We start from the raw sequence: 16339 nt of genomic DNA on the forward strand, positions 1-16339 counted from the left end.
CGGTGCAAGAAAGTGCACAGACGCATTATCTGTGAGAATAATTAAGATTTGCATGATTGAAGTCGGTGTTTTTAACGTTTGGAGTGTGTTTGCCACACCTACATACAAAGGAAGACGACGCAAGAGAGCAATCCCAGCCTCTTTCCGTGTTCGTGTCTCACGTTAAAACGACCCAAATGAGGAAATTATTCACTGGTGTGCATATAAATGTTTAAAGACGTGTCTAATAGTCTCATAAAAATAAGACTATCCACAATCGGGTGTATATGAGACGCATATTTTCCTCAAAAAAGGTTTTTTGTGTGCGCGGTGAACTATCTTGACGTTTTTTAATCATCTTTGGTCACGTGATTGAGTTCGCCGTGTGTCACCTGACTCGTTGTTGTGTGTGTGTGTGTGTGTGTTACAGGAAAGATGGCTGCTCACCTGTCGTACGGCAGAGTCAACCTGAACATCCTCAGAGAGGCGGCGAGGAAAGAGCTGCGGGAGTTCCTGGACAAATGTGCGGGGAGCAAGGTAACGCGTGAACACGCAGAGACACGCAGCTGGAGAAAAAAAACACGAAATGCGTGCGGGTTCATGGACCTGACAGCTGAGCTAAGCTAAGTCTGCTCAGCCTCAATATAAAGCAGGTTATATCTAAACACTGTATATAGATATATATATATAAATATACTAATAGATATTATATATATAGTTATAATATATATAGAATATCTTTAGATATAACTGTTATGTGCTCTTGCTCTGCAGGCCATAGTTTGGGATGAATACCTGACTGGACCCTTTGGGATGATAGCTCAGTACTCACTACTGAAGGTAAGTTAGTCCAGGTCCACATTATATAGTATAATATATAGTATCTGGTGTTGCTATATACTATATATTGCATTTATGTATGTGTGCACATCTTGCACAGGCTCAATATGACACATTTCTATCTATAGGTATCAGAATTAAAATCAGAAATACTTTAATAATCCCAGGGGTATACAAACAAACAAAAACAACATATGTTAAACAAGTAATCATCTATTAAGAACATATAAAAGATCAAATTTACAGTTAAATAATGTGCAACAACTTTTAGAGTTTATAGGCGTTATAGAGTTTAATGACCGCAGGCAGGAATGATTTCCTGTGTCGCTCTGTGGTGCGTTTAAGAGAGAGGAGTCTGCTGCAGAACGAGCTGCTCTGCAGAGCCAGTGTGTCGTAGAGAGGGTGTGAGACATTGTCCAATATGGACCGAAGGCCTGGACAGCATCCTCCTCTCTGCCATCACCAGCTCTCCTGATGAGTTTATTTAGTCTTTGTTGGTGTCTGCTACCTTCAGCGCACTCGCATGTGACAGCGAAGAAGATCGCACTGGCCACAACAGACTCGTAAAACATCCTCAGCATTGTGTCCGGCAGATGTTAAAGGACCTCAGCCTCCTCAGGAAGAAGAGTCAGCTTTGGCCCTTTTTTGTAGACAGCCTCTGTGTTTCTTGTCCAGTCCATCTTATTATTCAAGTACACCCCCAAGTACTTATACTCCTCTACAATATCCACAGGGACCCCCTGGATGGAAACAGGGGTCACTGGTGTTTTCGCCCTCCTCAGATCCACTATTAGCTCTAGTATTATTGTTGTTGTTGTTATATACTGTTGTTATTATTCCTATATACTGTTATAAATAATAATCTACCTATTTTTCTTGTGTTTTTTAAGTGTCCTTGTCCCATTCTGTGTGTTATTTTTATTTATTTTCTACCTGTCCTTGTCCCATTCTGTGTGTTATTTTTATTTATTTTCTACCTCAGTATTTTATTCTGTTGTATTTTTATTATATTCAAATATACCGGACTGCTATGATGACTTAATTTCCCTTCTGGGATTAATAAAGTCATCTGTCTGTCTGTCTGTCTGTCTGTCTGTCTATCTATCTATCTATCTATCTATCTATCTATCTATCTATCTACATGTTAAACATGTTTTAATGTGTGTTTTAATGTGTTTTAAGGAACATGAAGTGGAAAAGATGTTCACCCTCAAGAGCGGCAGGCTCCCCTCTGCCGACGTCAAGAATATCATCTTCTTTGTTCGACCCAGGCTGGAGCTCATGGACATCATCGCTGAGAACGTATTCAGGTCTGTGTGTGTGTGTGTCTCGGTATAAACTGTGATTTAATTTCTGTCCGCGGTGTTTAACAGTCATGTCCTGGGTTGTGCACGTTTTCCCAGCGAGGACAAGATGCACTCGTCACGAGACTTCCACATTTTGTTTGTGCCTCGGCGGAGCATGCTGTGCGAACAGCGGCTGAAGGAGCAGGGCGTGTTGGGCTCTTTCATCAACATCGACGAGTATATCCTGGACCTGATTCCCTACGATGGTGACCTGCTCTCCATGGAGTATGAAAGTGCTTTCAGGGTGCGTTCAGCTTGTACATCACAGATATACATCAGCCTTTCTGCTGCTCTATGAATGAAATGTGTATTTGGAAGAACCTCTTTAAGAACATTTTTCTGACTGTCATGATTTGTTTTTGTCCTTTTTGTCTCTTACAGGAGTGCTACTTAGAAAATGACCAAACAAGCCTTTACCACACAGCCAAAGGCCTCATGACCTTACAGGCACTGTATGGCACCATCCCACAGATATATGGGAAAGGGGAATGTGCACGGGTGAGTGTAAAGAAAGAAAGCTGATCATCACATCATGTTGAAGCTGAAGCAGCCAGATAAAAGGATTTGTTTTGTACTCAGCATGTCGCTAACATGATGCTGAGGATGAAGAGGGAGTTTGCCGGCAGTCAGAACCAGATCCTGCCCGTGTTCGACACTCTGCTGCTCCTGGACCGTAACGTCGATCTGCTCACCCCTCTGGCCACACAGCTCACCTACGAGGGTCTCATTGATGAGATCTATGGCATCAATAACGGTCAGAGTAAATACTTGTATTCGGTTTATGTTATAATCATAGCTATCTTCTTTCCTAATGGCCATTCTGACTCGCAGGTTATGTCAAGTTGCCTCCTGAGAAGTTTGCACAGAAGAAGCAAGGTGAGGCGAGCAAAGATCTACCCACAGAGCCCAAGAAGCTGCAGCTCAACTCGGCAGAGGAACTGTACGCAGAAATCCGGGACAAAAACTTCAACGCCGTCGGAGCAGCGCTCAGCAAGAAAGCCAAAATCATTTCAGCTGCCTTCGAGGTCGGTCCTGTTTCATCTTTGTCGCTCTAATATGATGAGTGGTGTAATGTTTATGACTTCAGGGAGCGGCATTCGATCACTTCCAGGCATCTCAGCTGCTCTGATTCTAATCTTTGTGGCATTTTACAGAAATCCATGAGGTTAGGGAAGCGACGACAATCGTCTGGAGATAAGATACAGTATTAATTGTTCACGTAGAAAGGTCAAACATATTACCTATCATCAGCCCAGGACTCTACGATACAAACTACATTAGTAGAGATTCTTCATGAGCACCATCAGAGGTGTGTGCAATGAGCAGTGAGGCTGCTCTTCGCTGATGTGATGGAAAGATGCTTTCCATTAGAGAGGATTTCAGGAACAAATTGATTGTGTGCGTTGTCAGTGTTTAGCCTGAATGGATTGATAGACGGACACCAAGCTGAACTAGTTTGGAAGATGGGTTCTAATGTTTTACAATCTCATCATCATCATTCAATCATCATTTAATTTACCAGTGTGCTGTATGATTTTACGCTTTGTACTAAATCATCTGCTGCTTTTCTGAACTTCTTATTATCAGCTCAGCCGGTGAAGTGAGATTTTTTTCTTGTGTGTGTGTTTCAGGAACGCCACAACGCCAAAACGGTGGGAGAAATAAAGCAGTTTGTCTCTCAGCTGCCTCACATGCAGGCAGCACGGAGCTCACTGGCCAATCACACGTCTATAGCAGAGCTCATCAAGGACATCACCAGTGCGTCAATAAACCGCTTTTCATCGTATTCTCTTTGCATATTTATATAATTACAAAGTAAAGCCTTGTGCTCTGTAAAAACCTGTACACAAAAGTAACCAGTAGAGATAAGATAAATATTTAATAGCATTATAAAACCATGTTTTATCTTTTATTTCTTCATGTTTTAACGACTGTAGAATCTAGTCTTTCTCACTTCTTACAGCATTTTGTGTTTAAGTTGTCGTCTACGTTTATTATAATGTTGTAAAATCCCACTATTGTTTCTTGTTTCAGCCTCTGAGGCCTTCTTTGATAATCTAACAGTGGAGCAGGAGTTTATGACCGGAGTCGACACAGACAAGGTATTATAAATATATCTTAAAGAGAAAAACAATCATAACAATGAATGAAAATGAAAAATACTTGCACTTGCGTGCACTTTAGTTCTGATCAACAATATTACCATCCAGGTGAACACGTATATCGAAGACTCCATCGCCCAAAAGGATCCTCTGATCAAGATTCTGCGCCTGGTGTGTATGCAGTCGGTCTGCAACAACGGGCTCAAGCAGAAGGTGTTTGACTACTACAAGAGGGAGATTCTCCAGGTAGAGTCAAAGACATAAAGGCTTATTTTTTGGTGTCTGTACATTCCTGCTGCATCAGCATTTCTGTGCAGTTTGGACTTTGAACTTTAAGAATTACTCGGTTGTTATTAAAAAAGGTCCAATGTGTGTAAGATTTAGGAGCAGCTACTGGCAGAAGTGAAACGTTATGTTAACACTGGCTCTGCAAATTTTGTGCTCACCATAGTTTCTCCTACACACTTTGAATAGGAGGGTGAGGTGAGGGGTATTCATTTAGCTGCAGTCTGAAACCTCACTGTTAGATGCCACTAAATCCTACACACTGAATAATTAAAACTAGTAGGTGACTGATTTCTGTTTTTGATTGCTGTGCAGACTTATGGTTACGAACACATGCTAACGTTGAACAACCTCGAGAAGGCGGGTCTTTTGAAGCCACAGACGAGCTCAAGGAATAACTACCCCACTATTAGAAAAACCCTCAAACTGTGGATGGAGGACGCCAACGAACAGGTACGAGATTTATGAATTTTGATCATGGAAAAAAATGCATGCACTCTTTTATCTTTATCTCATCTTTTTTTGACTCCTGCAGAACCCCAACGACATCTCATACGTGTACAGCGGCTACGCACCGCTGAGCATCCGACTGACCCAGGTTTTGGCCAGGCCCGGGTGGCGTAGCATCGAAGAGGTGCTGAAGATGCTCCCAGGCCCACACTTTGAGGAGAGACAACAGCTGCCTGCCGGGCTCCATAAGAAACGTAAGGGCCAATACAAAATCTAGGTCTGCTGTTTGCCCTGCCGCTCGCTAAACAGAATAAAAGTAAACGACCTGCCTGCCTGCTGCGCGTAGATAAAACACCGGCTTTGTTTCAGTTGAGTCAAATGCCAAAGAGCGGCTGATTGATGGCACAAAGCTGTCGGTGTTTGTGGGTTTTTCTGTGCGTCTGTGTTGAAGAGAAGGCCAGATAACGACATACTGTGACCGCCGGCGCTTTGCCTTCAGTTTTCCTCCATCCAGTAGGAGGTGTTAAACTGATGTGAATAATGAATTTGATTATACACTCAATTTGAAATGTGCTAATTAGAACAGTGAGCTCGGGCATCGGGCTTGTTTCTACATGCCTGCCTAACACTGGATTTTTAAAAGGTGATAATAGAGGAGTCTAATCCAGGGGGAGGGTGATGGCTAAATTAGTGTTTTCACATTTCAACATCAGGTGCTTTAGCAGAAGAGGCAGTTGTGTTTTGTAAAAGAGAGCAACGACAGAATGTCAGAGTGACATAAAGGGAAAAACGACCTCTGTCACATCCACAACTTCACCATTTTTCATCTTCTTTTACTGTCCTGCAGGCCAGCAGGGGGAGAATCGGACGACGCTGGTGTTCTTCCTCGGCGGAGTGTCGTACGCAGAAATAGCCGCTCTCCGTTTCCTCTCTCAAATGGAAGACAGCGGCATGGAGTATATTATAGCCACCACAAAACTCATGAACGGTACAACTTGGATCAAATCCCTCATGGACCGGCCGGAATCCCAGACACCCTGAGTCACCTGCATGCACACCTGGCCACATCAAACACCCCAATCCATTAGAAAGAAAACCTCAGCTGCTGTTGTGTTTTTTTTATGTCCATGTCGCCGTAGTGCAGGTGTTTCATTGATGTCTGTGCAGCTTAGACAGCAACAGGCTGTTTAAAAGGTGCCCGGTGGAGTTTTCCTGTAAGCTGACCACAATATATTTTTTGACATGAATGCATTTTTTTCTGTTATATTCATGTTTTCTTGTTTGCCTTTGGTGTTTTCCTACGTTTCTTTGTACGTTACTCTACTCTACTATGAATCAGTTGAATATTTAGGCCTGTAGCCTCATGCACATTCATGATGCAAACACCCACTTGTCAAAACATTGAATATCTAACTCCGCGGGGTGCCTTTTAATTTTTCCTGTTCTTAATTCGCACCCAGACAGTATAATAAAGCTGGTTTAATGCTACTACTAACTACTGCTGCATCCCTTTGTCCTCTGGCTACATCTCCATCACTGAGGTCATTGCTCTGCCATGGAGCTACTGTGTGTGTATATATATGTATGTATGATTAAAACCTTTGGGATGCTGCCGATGTCATGTGTAAGATGATTAAAGATGCTCTTTTTTGAAGGCTTTTCTCGACTGTTTTCTTTGGCTCTTGCAACTAAAATGACCATCTTGCCTATTGTTTATCGTATTGAAGTGATTTTTTCACAAAGCCAAGCTGATTGTGATCAGGGAGAGCAGATGAAAGGCAGGGATGGGAGTGTATCCGTCAGCAGTGGTCCAGCTCTCTGAAGGAGCAATTAGCGCCATAACAGGCCTCCCGATCATCCGGTAATGGCCCTGTGCTGTCTGGAGAGCTCAGCCCACGGCAGACCATGATTTGACAGCACAGGACACTGATTGAATTAGGAGGCCATTTGCTCCATGTTCCGGAGGATCCATGTTTCCAGAGGATAACTGTGCTGCAGGAGGGTGTTTGATCTCTGCTTCAGTCAATACCTTCTCCGTGCCTTACACTATGAGCACAGGAAGACCTGCTGACAGCACACGGATGTTCTGGTGAACTAACCCGGGTTAATCTATGTTCATTACCTGCATGTTGATTGGCTAGAAGATTTAGGAAGTGCTCTGATTCAGTTCATTAGAAAATACTGTGACTTGTGCTCACTATCCCAGACTACAATCTCTCTGTTTGAGAAGCAGGTGCGCTGAGGATTTAAACTCCTGTTAGATCAATCCCAGGGGGATTCAGATCCTTGTGAGCAGTTATTGTTTTTGGCTCCTCCTCTGCCACAAGGGCTTGAAACGCTCAAGGCAGCGCACAACAACTCGGACTTCAGGGCTGGAAGGACAGGAGTCCACTTGCTGATCTGCTTCTGTCCTGCAACAACACCAAGGTATGATTAGTTTAAGTTTTACTTTGGAAATTAAACCTTCAGCTTAAGTTTGTGATTCATGCATGTTTAGTTTAAGTCTGTTAAACCAGAACAAGATTGCACAGACGTTTCTTTTTCAACTGAGAGACATAGCAAAATTGTATTTAGCAGAATTTGTTCTGATTCTAACATTTTATGAGCCTGGCTCTAACTTCTGCAGCCCGACAAATAACTTAAATACTAAACATTTATGGATGTATTCCATAAAAATATCAACAGTCTGAGACATCATGAAAGGTGAGTGCTGAAGATGTTCAATCTTTATTGTTTGTGAGTCCACAAAACCAAAGCAGATCGATACTGAACCCACTTAGTGCAATTTGCAGATAAATTATTAACAGAGGTCCCGTGATGATGCAGCCTCCTCCTCCAGCCTCTACAAGGCTGCAATCAAATCAGTTTGTTGAAGTTTTGTTCTGACCTATGTGTGTTTGCAGAATGGGTCGAGGTGAGAACATGGGACTCCTGACTCAACCTGGTCGCAGGCTAAAGACACAGCAGGAGCCGCTGGATGTGGATCCCTTGTTCATCCGTTTCCTCCGGACATTCAGGGAAATCCTCAAGTTTGTTCTCTTCAGCTACACGGTGCTGTTCGGCGCTTTGCTGCTTGCCAGATGGACCACTTATTTCATGGTGGGAAAGTGAAAAACAAAACCTGAGCGTTGAGGAATGAGCCTGTTCTCGGACTTAGTGCTCACTGATGAAGCTGATCGGGCAGACCTCTCTGGGATTTGTGGTCTATGCAGTTCTTATAAATCATTGATGTCGTCACACACAGCAATAACAGCTGGAGTGATCATGTTTGCTTCTTTATTTGATTCACACCCTGTAGTAGAGCTCGCAGCTTTTGTGGAATAAATAACAGGGTGTCACATCACATGCATATAGAGCAACTCGACTCAATTTAAGCAAGCCGGCTTGCATCAGATGTGTTTGTTGACAGTGTTAAATGTGCAATCTAGAAACTGTGATATCCTCTGAGTTGGAAAATAACCATGACAAAGCTATAAAACATGCATAAGTTGTGTAGCACACAAAATCAGTACTGTGTATTCTTGAGCTTTGAAGCTGTGTTTTCCTTTAGAAGCACATATAAAGTGTAAATAGGGAATATCAGCAGTGTTTCTCTGTTATAGTGCTAATTTATGAGTTAGTGAAACAAAGCTGTTTGCTCTGATGGGCTCCCAGTGTGCCTGAATACAGGTTTACTGTATGGCAATTAATCTGTGGTAATTTTATAAACTATATTTAACACTTGCATTATTACACGAGCTTGATGCTTTCTCTTATAGTGTTAAAATCTTTATTGTTTCCATTTAAATTATGCATATTCCTAAATAAATTCAGAGTTAGTTAAAGTATCAAAAACTATGGTCGCCCTGCGTCTCAGCGGTTAAGATACCAACCAAGAAAAGCAACATCCTCACTTCAAGTCTGACCTGTGAGCGTTGTTGCATCACTGTTTCTCTCTTGTTTCCTGTTTTCTATCTGTTGACAATATATTATGAAATCCCCAAAACATAATTACATTTACTTTTTTTATCGGAAAACTTAATAATACACAGATAAAGGAGAGAGAGAGAGAGTGGGACTGGGGAGACTATGAGTATGTTAAAAGGATTTTTTCCATGGACACAGAAGAGTTAGTTATGACATGTTACAAAGGGAACACATGTGAATAATAATAGTCATGATGGGTGATTTATATTTAGCTACTTTAGTTTCAGTGTCGTCCTGTTGTGCATGCAGCTTCGTTGTTACACTGGTATGACTCACAGAGACACTTGAACAGAGCCTGGCCTTTTCCTATTATTATCATTATTAGTAGTAGTAGTAGTAGTAGCAGGGGCGCCGCCAGGAATTTTGGGCCCTATGACAAAAAAATCTAATTGGGCCCCCTCCTCTGTGCAGCTGTTGTCCCCACATCTCTAGGACCTAACTATCCCATCAAAAGCTTTACATAACTCTAATTAATTAAAGGCTTGCAACTAATTCAATACTAGTACTAGCACAATATTTACTGCTGGTGATTTGTACATGCATGCAAGTCTGCATACAAGTTCACTATTTGATGATTAAAGATTAAAAGCCACCATAAAAATGTGCTAAAGGCCATTTTTATTTAACTTTTACTGCCCAAAACAAGTAAAAACAAAGAGATAATTAATTTCATTATTATATTTGAAATATATATACTCAATGATGATGGTTTAATCATTTTATATTGGTGTTTACCTATTTTTGGGGCCTCTGTCAGTCATGGGCCCTTGGAATTGTCCTAACTTTTCCCCCCTATACGGCGCTCCTGAGTAGTAGTAGTATTATGACAAGTCAAAATGCCCGTGGGGCCCACTACTAAATTTTGCCCTGGGGCAATATTTGGTTGTCACTTACTTGTTTTTTTTAAACCTATGCTCTGAGGCCGGCCTTAAAACTGATGCCCTGCAGGTGCGAGAAGAAACTGCAGCAAGACTGAGAAACAAGTTGCAGCAGGTGCCACCGGAAGTTAAAACTTTAAAGTTAAATGTATGAAGTCATTTTATTATTATTATTATTTTTAAACCTTTATTTAACCAGGAAAGGTCCCACTGAGATTAAAAATTATTTATTATTAATTATTATTAATATTAGATTATACATATTATGAATTAGATTTTTAATTATCTTTAGTTGCCACATGAATCAAATCTAAAAAAAAGTAAAAGTATTTTCCTAAATTAAAATTTTAATATAAAAAAAAAGGAAAAAAAACACCCTGTGTGCGTTAGTTCGATTTTATCACCAACACGACCCACACGGGCGGGGTTTAAAGCCATTACTTGTGTTTTCTGAAAAGAATAAAACAAAATAAAAAAGTGAAAAGTGGGATTTGAACGCCCTGTAACTAAGTCAGTCCTCTGGACGCGGATGGAGGACCGGAGCGGGAGTCGGGGCGGATTAAAACCCGCCTAACTCCGCCTCACCGGCCGCTCTCTGTCTGCGCTCGATGCCTGAACCTGAAACGCCGCCCGCCGCTGCGCCATTTTGAACGCTGGGGAGAGGCAGAGGGAAATCTCAAAGTAAGAGTGCAAAGTCTACAGAAATAAATAAATATATATTAATATAAAGCAGCACCGCCGAGGACTGAAGCTTTACTTTCTTTCTGTCTTTCTTGGAAGCAGTTTGCGGTTGTTTCACGCCAGCTGGAGCCGAGGACTTGTGCGGGTCTTCGGAGTTTATTCATCCGCTCCTCCTGCGCTGCTGCTCGGTCACAACCAGCCAGCCGACCCGGGTCAGCTCTGCTCCAGCTCCAGCCCAGGGCCCGAGCCCCGCTACAGGGATACACTGTCTGTCTGTCTGTCACCATGGCAGGTACAAAACTGTCTCCGTGTCTTTTTATATTTAAATAAGTCCCCGCGGTTCATCAGAAGATGTTCGTCTCTCTCTGTTGTGGTTAACTAGCGCAGGCTAGCTCAGCCAGGCTAGGTTCAAAGCTGCTAAAGTGACATTTTCCTGCACGACAAACAGATTTAAACTGATTTACATGCGTGCACATGTGGCACAGCGGTCTGAATATTTGAATAACATCGAGTCATGCGCGGTGTTTCTCTCGTATAAGTGTCTTTTAGCACGAGTTAGCACCCAGGCTAACGCGTGCAAAGTTGTCTGATGGTGGTTTTTGTTACAAACTTGAGTGTGTGTGTGTGTGTGTGTGTGTGTGTGTGTGTGTGTGTGTGTTTCCTCATGCAGGGGCCGGTGGTGGTGGGAACAGTGATGTGCAGTGGTGCTTCTCCCAAGTCAAAGGAGCGATAGATGATGATGTAGCTGAAGGTGAGTCCATGTGCTGCTGCTGCTGCTAACATGTGATTGTCGTGCCAGAATCGGAGTTCTGTCATATTTAATATAATATACCTCTTTGGGCAGGAGAAAAGACCCATTTTGTGTTTTTTAAAAGAATTTCAAGCTGTCCTGTGAGCTCAGATCTTTATATTTCAGAAGCTCATGAATGAGATCAAGTCACATTCAGGCATCTCCGTAACTAAACTATGCCTTCAACCAGTTTTTGACAAGGTGAAAACTGCAAAACGCATCCAAACATGGGAAGCAAATGCTATGCAGAGCCCAGATCAAATAAAAAAACATTGCAAAAGTTATTTATGCAGAGCCCAGATCAAATAAAAAAACATTGCAAAAGTTATTTATCATTATTGAAAACCCACCAATAAATCAACATTTTCAAAGACAGGGCTAAACAATGTCATCAGACATACCAGGCACACAGAGACATGTCTATCACGTCTGATTTCGCTACAAAATACACTTCTTTTGGCCACAGTTGTAATAATTACATAACAACAAATGTTAAACTTTCGAGGACACATGCCCTTGCTATAATTACATTATAATACAGTTGTGTGTATCTGCGTATTATGACCGTTTAATCCAGAGAAAAGCAAACGTTTTTGCGCTACTGCTCAAGGCCAGAAATCAGATTCTGGCACAACACCCCCCATGCCCTAAAGCAGGGGTCTCCAAACTGTTCCACAAAGGGCCGGTGTGGCTGCAGGTTTTCTTTCCAACCAAACAGCAGCACACCAGACTTGACTCATTTAATCAACTGATCTCAGTCTTCAGAGAGTTGATTGGTCAAACTGTGTGCTCTTGGTTGGTTGGAACAAAAACCTGCAGCCACACTGGCCCTTTGTGGGACAGTTTGGAGACCCGTGCCCTAAAGTCTTGGCATCCTGTGCGTGCAGATCATGTAAAGATCTACGGGTGGTTGCTATCTAAGAGCAATGCAACTGAAGTCAAAGGGTCGGTGGTGTGTCACAGTGGTGCTCGTTGACCTGTTACAAACTGTTAAAATTGGTGTAATTGCTGCAAAATGTCAGCGCTTGATACAATTTTTCAATTTAGTCTTGTGTCAGAGTTACGGAAGCCCTAAAGGGTCATACATACATGCATTTTATTCCACCCATTTTTCCCGTGATAACGAGATAATTAATTCAAGATCTCGAGAAAACAAAACAATAGTCTACTGTATTAAATCATTGCAGGAAACATTATTTAGCGTAGCAATGTCAGAGGAGCAGGAGACACCTTTAGTGTATTTTGTATTTGTCTCAAAACTCAAAACATTTCAGACAATTACTGAGTTTGAAATACAGATAGTTCAGATTTTCAGGGTGTTTATGACGACATCAGGCTCAGTTAGATTGCGCCTCCGATAAAGCTGAAGCCTTGACGCACACTAATGTGTACATTGTCTATAGCAAGGCATGAAGCTGTTTCAGCCTGTGTCAGGCCTCGATTGAAGAGAGATGTGATTTCCTGCAATGATTTAATACACTAGACTATCGTTTTGTTTTCTCAAGATCTCGAGTTAATTATCTCGTTATCACGGGAAAACGGGTGGAATAAAATGTATGTATGTATGTATGACCCTTTAGGCCTTCCGTACAAAGTTAATTATTAGTCACTTTTAGTCTTTCACAAATCATTTTTGTTAGTCATATTTTAGTCGACTAAGAGTCTCAAAATTTTAGTCCAGTTTTAAGTCAAAACATTTGAGTCTTTTTCTATTTATTTCAGGAATATTTTTTTGGTTTATTAATTCCAGTTCACTTGGGTGGCTGAGTTTAACGGCCTTTTCAGTTTGGTGGTGTTTTTTACCAGCAATTTTTCTTCCGCACATCTTCCCAACCGTCAAAACGAGGCATTTTTCTCTGCTTCTAAATACTGGAAATGGGACCACACGTCCAGTCTCTTTTTTTTTTTTCTCCTTCCGAGCATGATTGCGCGGTCCGTACGCCGTGTTTCTCCTGCATGCTTTTCTTTTCAAGCCACAGGTGCGAGAGCAGCAAGAGGATATCGAACGCGTGGCCGTGACATGACAGCAGGACTGGATGTTGCTTTATTTTCTTACATAGTAGACGAAAACAAGGAGGACGTTTTTTTTTTATTTTTTATTTTCTCTGACATTTCGTCTGTTTTTATTCGTCAACAATTTTTTCATTGGCACATTGTCTCGTCTCAGTCGAGGGAAAAAGGCTCGTTGACTACATATTTCGTCTCGTCTGATGAAATTAACACTGCTCACACTACAAATCCTCAGCGAATTAGTAATGTTTGCTTTGGAGTGAAATGCACAGCAGTGTTGCATAATAATAATACATTTTATTCCATAGGCGCCTTTCTGTCACCCAAGGACACCGTACAATAATGAGTAGACAGCAAATATAGAAACAAACAAAAAGAACCATAAAAGTATCAAATTACAAATACAACATTAAAAACAGGTTAAAATAGGACAATGCAGTTAAATCAGATGGAAAAGGTGATTTTTAAACAGTGGGTTTGCAGTTATTATATTTTTTTTTTACCTCTGCAGGTCAACAAGAAGGAAGTTAATGAAGCAGTGCTTTTGTTTGGTTGGGTAATCAGTTGTGCTCGGTGTGCATTAACGTCCCACTTTTTTAAAGAGGTCTGATGGGCCCGAGTGAAAAGGAAAAAACTTTAACCGCTTCAGGATAAGGAGTGATCGCCAGTTTTTCTCATGCTTACTGTATCTGTATCTAACCGCAAAGTGCAGGTGCTCGTGTGTGTTGAAACTTTGACTGCAAACTCGAGGAGGTGAGGTGAATTTGTAGGAGCTCAAAGCTTTCGCAGAATGTCTTGGTTATGTAGGATAATCCACACTCAAGACAACTATTTTTGACCAAGTAGTATTATGACAATGACGTCTTTAGTTAGCCTGACTGATCGGTACTTTTATTTCTGGAAGATTTGAAGCTTTGTTGTTGCGGTTTTCGACTGCGTCCAAGGTTAGATAAGTGAGAAAATGTTATATGATCTGGGTGAACAGTGTCATTGATAATCGTGCAATAAAGTGGAAAAAAATCGAGCCTGTGTCCCTTAAGACAGAAAAGACAGATGATGGATCGTAACCTTTCCTCCTGTTGCCAGTGAGTAAATTTCCCGAAACACTTGTATGTTTACAGTACATGCTGAACTTATTTGTGGTGGATATGGACTACACGGTTGTTTACAGTAAGCTTTGCCTGAGAACAAATATAAACGTGAGCCTCTCCTTGTGTCAATACATAGCAAACATCAGCTTAACACTACAATGAAGTAGTGAGGGGATTTTTGACTGCTGCAGAAACACTTTGGTTTGAATGAGATCAGGTGTGTCAGGCGCTTTTGTGTGCTGTGTTGAGAGGGAAACACACCATAGTCTATATTAAGGATCGCGCTGGCTCAGAATAGTGCAGCCTGCAAACAGGGATTGATTGTTGTGTTGTCGGGTTTGATGAGATGCTTGTCTTTGAAAAGTGCTGAATAGCTGCACATGCCTTTTCTGTCTTTCACACTTCCTCAGGGAGACTTCTGATTCAAAGCATGTGTAGTGTGTACATATATATATACATGCACGTCATCGCTCTGTTGTGTTTTTATGGTTGACGTGGTGTTCGCCCCTCGTGGTGTAGGTGGACAAAACGGGAACAAAAGTATTTTTAACGCTGCGGGAAGAAGTTTGTGCCATTGTGGAAGAAATGAACCAGAAAATATGTCCAGTGCAAAATGTTTTCACGTTGAATGTGCACAACAGGCTCTTTGCTACAGTAGCAATTGATGATGATTCTCATTACACCACTTTTTATTGACAGCTGACATCATATCTACTGTTGAGTTCATCTCTCTCAAAAAAAAAACAAAACAAAACCCCATCAAAAACACCCAAAAACACAACAAAACCACCCCCAACCAACAAAACAACAACACAAACACAAACACAACCACCAAACACCACCACACCCAACAAACACACAACACCAACAACCAACAAACCAACACACACAAAAAACAACACACAAACAAAAAACAAACCAAAAACACAACCAAAAACCACAACCAAACCCAACCCCCAACAAACAACAAAAACAAAAACACAAAAAACCACACCAAAACAACAACAAACACACACACAAAAACAAACAAAACACAAACCCCAAACAAACCCCAAAACCACCAAACACAAAACACCCCCAAAAACCAAACAACAACACAAACAAAAACAACCAAAAACAAAACAAACCAAAACCCCACAACACAACCACCCAAACCACAAAAAACACACAACCACCAAAAAAACCACAAAACCAACAAAACACCAACAAACACAACCCACACCAAAAAAAACAACAACCAAACACACAAAAAACCCAACACAAACACACCAAAACAAACCAAACAACCAACACACCCCCCAAAACCAACACAACCAAAGAACAACAAAAAAACCACCCCACAACAAAACAAACACAAAAACAAACAACCCAACCCAAGCCCCCACAAAACCACCCACACACAAACAACCAACACACAACAACAAACAACAAAACACCACAACAAAACAACAACAAAAAACCAAAAAAAACAACCAACCAAAACAAACAACCAGCCCAAACCACACAACCCCACCCCAACAAAAAAAACCAAAAACACACCACAAAACACACACCAACAAACAAAAACCAAAAAACGAAACAAAAAACAACACAACAACCCAAACCCCACACAAACCCGAACCCAACCCAACAAAACCACAAACACCAACAAGAAAAAAAAAAAACCAAAAAACACCCCACAACCAAAAAAACACAACCAAAAAAAAAAACAACAACCCAAAAACAACAAAAAAACACAAAACCCACACCAAACCAACCCCCAAAACAAAACCCACCAACCACAACAACACAACCAACCCCAAACCCACCGACCACCCAACAACAAAAAAACCGAAAAACACCAAAAACCACAAAGTGCGCACACAAAACAATCAAACCCACCACAACACCCAAAAACCCCAAACAAAAACAAACCACAAAA

General features: G+C 41.4%; 2 protein-coding genes across 2 annotated transcripts in view; both read left to right on the top strand.

Moving 5' to 3' along the window:
• Window positions 1–357: 357 nt before the first annotated feature.
• On the top strand, window positions 358–6656 carry vps33a (VPS33A core subunit of CORVET and HOPS complexes). The gene is made up of 13 exons (XM_019255376.2): window positions 358–516; window positions 754–819; window positions 2002–2129; window positions 2223–2409; window positions 2547–2663; window positions 2745–2919; window positions 2997–3190; window positions 3797–3923; window positions 4200–4267; window positions 4376–4513; window positions 4868–5005; window positions 5088–5256; window positions 5850–6656. The coding sequence occupies exons 1-13, from the start codon at window positions 415–417 to the stop codon at window positions 6041–6043; spliced, it is 1803 nt and encodes a 600-aa protein (XP_019110921.1). The 5' UTR covers window positions 358–414; the 3' UTR covers window positions 6044–6656.
• A 4028-nt stretch (window positions 6657–10684) lies between these two features.
• ppp2r2aa (protein phosphatase 2, regulatory subunit B, alpha a) overlaps window positions 10685–16339 on the top strand; it is a 16236-nt gene continuing 10581 nt past the window's right edge. Inside the window, exons 1-2 of the mRNA XM_027277671.1 lie at window positions 10685–10819; window positions 11198–11278. Of these exons, the coding sequence (XP_027133472.1) occupies window positions 10813–10819; window positions 11198–11278 (88 nt within the window). The 5' untranslated portion in view covers window positions 10685–10812. The remainder of the gene's footprint in view (window positions 10820–11197; window positions 11279–16339) is intronic.

The sequence above is a fragment of the Larimichthys crocea genome, chromosome III, assembly GCF_000972845.2.
Source record: "Larimichthys crocea isolate SSNF chromosome III, L_crocea_2.0, whole genome shotgun sequence".
Lineage (NCBI taxonomy): Eukaryota > Metazoa > Chordata > Actinopteri > Sciaenidae > Larimichthys > Larimichthys crocea.

What these genes read in the sequence shown, in the direction of transcription:
- vps33a (XM_019255376.2), top strand. Translation starts at nt 415, where the DNA reads ATGGCTGCTCACCTGTCGTACGGCAGAGTCAACCTGAACATCCTCAGA. An exon ending in TCATTTCAGCTGCCTTCGAG is followed by an intron (nt 3,191 to 3,796) that starts GTCGGTCCTGTT and finishes TGTGTGTTTCAG; the next exon opens with GAACGCCACAACGCCAAAAC. An exon ending in TGCCGGGCTCCATAAGAAAC is followed by an intron (nt 5,257 to 5,849) that starts GTAAGGGCCAAT and finishes ACTGTCCTGCAG; the next exon opens with GCCAGCAGGGGGAGAATCGG.